Source organism: Andrographis paniculata, unplaced genomic scaffold (assembly GCF_009805555.1).
Source record: "Andrographis paniculata isolate CXL003 unplaced genomic scaffold, ASM980555v1 Contig77END, whole genome shotgun sequence".
NCBI lineage: Eukaryota > Viridiplantae > Streptophyta > Magnoliopsida > Lamiales > Acanthaceae > Andrographis > Andrographis paniculata.
The window spans coordinates 2,845,435-2,850,581 of record NW_026137614.1 but is presented as its reverse complement, the minus strand read 5'-3'; the positions used below and the strand labels follow the sequence as shown (position 1 = coordinate 2,850,581).

The window sequence follows — 5,147 nt, the reverse complement described above, 5'->3', positions numbered from 1 at the left end:
TCGTCTCAAAACAATTGTCTTATTTTTTTTATTTAGCAATCGTTATCCCCATTTTATAACAAAATTATTCTTACTTTTCAAACTACCATTTATTATTACTCTAACATATTTTTTAAAATCATTCAAAAAACAATGATATTTTAGTATTTTACCTTTTACTTTATACTCACTTTCAATTAAATAATATTATTTCTTAATTTCCGTGTCAACTCCCAATAATACATCTTTTCTGGGACGGGGAGAAAGTATTTTTTATTTTTATTTTTATCCATCCGAAAACAAGGATAACATTTTCTAATTTAGTAATTGTACTATTTACATAACATAATAAATACTTTTACAACTTACAATATATTTAAAATATAATTTATTTTAATCAATAATATAAAGTGATAAGAATGATATACAATATATTACTAAAATTTAATTTATGATTTTGAAGTTAAAATTAATATATTTAATAAATAATAAAAAATAATATTATAATAATATTACAATTAAATTTTCATGTATTGTTACATTATATTGTTATATTAGAAAGAAAACAATGCATATCATATTACTAATGATATTTTAGATAAAATAAAATAATTATACTACATAATCAAACAAAGTAAATATAATATTCTATCCGTCCAAATATAATAGTTTTATTTATCACTTTTTTTTGTCCCAAAATAATAGTTTCATTTCCATAAATAATTATATCACCGTAAAATTATCTCTACTTTTTCATTATTATTACAGCCACTATTTTTAACAATAATATAGTCACAAGGGCAAAAAAGTCACTTAACTTTACTTTTTACCGACTACAAATATAATATCAATATTCCTTAAATTCAGTGTTCAACACAATAAGACTATACTTTTGGGACGGAGAGAGTATAATTTTATCAAATATTTAATCATATTGAGAATATTTTTAAAATTTTAGTTAGAAATTAAAATAATAATAATAAGAGTAACAATAATAACAATGACAATTATTATAAATAAATATTAAATAAAAAATACTCTTTGTTTTATTAATTTTGACAAAATTAATAATAAGATAAATTTAACAAAGATACTTTAAAAAAAATAGTATTTTACTCTTAATTGTCTTTTAACAATTTATCTATTTTTTAAATTTGCTTCATTCCATAATAAACTATATTAATTTCATTTTTAAATAACTGTATTTTCTACTAATATTAAAAATACCTTACCACTTACAATATATTATATAAATTTCATTATATTTATATATCAAAATATTAATAGGGTTAATTTAATCTTTTCTATTTTATTCATACTGCACCTTAATATAATATTTATATTCCTAAAACTCCGTGCAAAAAACAAACGCAATACATAGATAAGGAACGAAAGTGGTACTCCCTCCGTCCCTTAACAATCTATCAATTTTTTTATTTTGGTCCGTCCTACAATAAAATATTCATTTCTTTTTTAAGTAGTTGTATTATCTACTTGACATTACAAATATCTTTTCAATTTACAATATATTACACAAGTGTCATTACCTTTATATCATACAATACTAATAGGATTAATTTAGTCTTTTTACTTTTATTTCTACTTTATCCCAATATAATACTAATATTTCTAAAATTATATGAAAAAACAAATGGATATATAGATATGAGACCGATGGAGTATTAATTAATAAAAATAGTATAAAATTATTTTGATATTTTTTTATATACAAATTAATTATATGTAAGCATATATTTGTAATTTAAATAAAAATCAACGTAAAAATAAATAATTTTAATAGAACAGATAAAAAATAATATTTTATTGAAATAAAAACAATATTCTATATAATTTATTCCTATTAATTATTTGTCCGTTTTACATAACTTGATAGTTTCTTTTTTGGAAATATAATTATACATTTTAATCAAATTTTAAATTTTAAATTTTATAATTTTTTATAATTTTAATTAAATTATTTAGTTATGTTAATCTTAATTATATAGAAAAAAAAAAAGAAAACATTAATATTTAATTTGATGTTTAATGGAAAATATATATATATTTAATATAATATTTTTTATAAAATAAAAAAATATGCTGCGCAAACGAAGTGTAATTATTTTAAGGTAAAATTGTTTATAACTCTCGTGTGGTTTCAAAATTCAGCTTAAAATTTCAAATGTACTTTAAAAATTGCATAGTACCCCCTTATATTTTAAAAAACGTTACATAAAACCCCACCACCATGAAACTTTCCTCGTATGATAAGAAGATGATTTCCTATCTATATGTTTTGCGTGGCAGAGGGATTTTATGCGATATTTTTTTAAAGTATAAATAAACATCATGCAATTTTTTAAAATAAAATGAGAATTTATACTGAATTTCGAAATCACAAAGTGATTTCATGCAATATTTTTTAAAATATAAGAAAATGTTATGTAATTTTTAAAATAGAGGAGGAATTTACGCTGAGTTTTGAAACCACAAGGGAGTTATAGACAATCCTTATTTTAAAAATAATAATAATAAACAAGAAAAAAACGTATAAAGGGCTAACCAAATGCGTTCCAGGTTTACTACTATTCCTGAGTACCGCGTTTCCTTATTTAACCTTTTCAACTCTTCTTTCTCACTGGTCAAACTTATCCCCGCCTCTATATATATTCTCCATATGTATCTCCATGTCGTCTTCATCCTCTCTTCATCTCTCTCTCTGCATCTCCAAAATTTCGAACAGAGAAGAAGAAGAAAGATTTTTCTAATCGATTTTTGATTTTGACCTCTTCAATGACCGGCGGCTCTTTGTTTTCCAGCAAGGCATCTTCTCCCTCGCACCACCACCGCCGCCAAGTCTCTCCGCCGCGCCACACCTTCTCGGAGTCGATTATGGACGAGAACATCGAGTTCGCCGAAGAAGTCGTCCGGAGATGGGACGTAGATGCTCCCAAAAAACACGACAACTTTGAATCTATGTTCGTCGATGACCGGCGAGAGGCCAAGAGGTTCCTCGACGCGGTTACCGGATTGCAGAGCTCGATGCACTATTTCGTCGGCGTAAACCCTAACTCCGCCAAACTCGTCCGAGCTCAGACTCTGATGAAAATTGCTATCAAGAGGCTCCAGAAGGAGTTTTACGTGATTTTATCCGCCAATCGGAAGAATCTCGACTCTGAATCCGTCTCCACCCGCTCCTCTAGAGCTTCTCTCAGATCTAGCGTCTCCGATTTCTACGAAGACGATGTTTCCGAGGAGGATGATCAGAATACGACGCCGTCTCGAACGCCGCCACGCACTCCGCCGCGCACTCCGCCGAGAGAGGATAATTTTTCCTTGGAAGCGGACACTGCTGTGGCGGATTTGAAGAACATCGCCGATTGTATGATCTCCACCGGCTACGCGAAGGAATGCGTCAGGATTTACAATCTCGTCAGGAAATCGATCGTCGACGAGGCTCTGTACTATCTAGGAGTCGAGAAATTGAACAGTTCTCAGATGCAGAAAATGGAATGGAACATTCTAGAACAAAAAATCAAGACCTGGCTCCACGCCGTGAGAGTCGCTGTGAAAACTCTCTTCTACGGAGAAAGGATTCTCTGCAACCTCATCTTCGCCGCGTCGGAGAAGATCGCCGAATCCTGTTTCGCCGAGATCTCCAGAGACGCCGCCGTGAAGCTGTTTAGCTTCCCGGAGAATTTCGGCAAGAGCAAGAAGATTCACTCGCCGGAGAAGATCTTCCGCGCGCTCGATCAGTACGAGTCGATCTCCGACCTATGGCCGGAGATCGAATCGATTTTCTCCTACGATTCGCTCTCGGCGGTGCGGTCGGAGGCGGTGGCGGCGCTGTTGAAGCTCGGCGAAGCCGTGAGGACTATGTTGATCCAGTTCGAGGCGGCGATTCAGAAGGACTCGTCGAAAACACCGACCGCCGGCGGCGTGCATCCGCTCACTCGGTACGTGATGAATTTCCTCGTTTTCCTCGCCGATTACAGCGGCTCCGTCTCCGACATAGTCTCCGACTGGCCGGTGAACGCGCAGACGCCTCTACCAGAATCGTACTTCTCCAGCCCCACCGCCGGCGGCGGCGAGGACCCATCGGCGGCCGCCATAACCGCCAGGTTCGCGTGGCTGATCCTCGTCCTCCTCTGCAAACTCGACGGCAAGGCGGTGCTATACAACGACGTCGCATTGTCGTACCTATTCTTAGCTAACAATCTAAACTACGTCGTTTCGAAGGTCCGGAACTCCAGCCTGGGTCTTCTAATGGGGCCCGAATGGATCTGGGCCAACCGATCCAAAGTGAACCGTTACTTAGCCAATTACGAAAGAATGGGATGGAGCAAAGCGATCTCAGCCCTTCCTGAAGATCCAACGGCTGAGATCTCTCCGTCGGAAGCAAAGGAATGTTTTAGAAGCTTCTACTCGGGCTTTGAGGAAGCGTACAAGAAGCAAACCTCATGGGTCATACCCGACCCGAAACTGAGAGATGCCGTGAAAATCGATCTCGCCAAAAAAATCGTGCCGAATTATCGTGAGTTTTACCAAAAGAACAGGGCGCAGTGCACCGGGGATATGGGAATGGGGCCAATTGTCAGATATGCCCCCGAGGATTTGGATAATTACTTGTCGGACTTGTTTTTTCCCAACGGCGAGTCCAGCACTACGACGTCGTATTCGCACTCCACTGTGTCGTCCCGTGGCCGCTGATCAAATTCCTTTATTTGATGTTTTATTGTTGTAGAATTAATATTATTAAATGTGATTATGTGTATAGTTTATTTATTTATTTATTTTGGTATCTCTCTATATGTATATTTAAATCTTTCTTGGTTCTGTTTTCTACAGACTGTTCTTAAGATTATATTAATTGGAGTTCTAAAAATTAATTGAATAATTGGTGCTGTTCTTTGTTTGATCCAAGGATTTCAAATAATTTTTACTATTTATTAATTTTTTAAAAAATATTAAATTAAATATTTATTTTATAGTATATTAAAAAATAATTTTACATTTAAAATAGGACAATTTTAACACCTATTTATATCATCCTCTCTATTTTATTTTTATTATTTTTTAATTATTTCTTTTTATAACAATGACATTCTTTTTATGAATATGACCACAATTATAAATAATGCAACAAAAGTACAAAACTATTAAATAAA

General features: G+C 33.0%; 1 protein-coding gene across 1 annotated transcript; it reads left to right on the top strand.

Moving 5' to 3' along the window:
- Positions 1–2,563: 2,563 nt before the first annotated feature.
- Positions 2,564–4,815, top strand: LOC127239289 (exocyst complex component EXO70H1-like). Its single transcript, XM_051257370.1, has one exon. It carries the CDS (start codon positions 2,773–2,775, stop codon positions 4,687–4,689), a length of 1,917 nt encoding a protein of 638 aa, XP_051113327.1. The 5' UTR covers positions 2,564–2,772; the 3' UTR covers positions 4,690–4,815.
- The last annotated feature ends 332 nt before the right edge of the window (positions 4,816–5,147 follow it).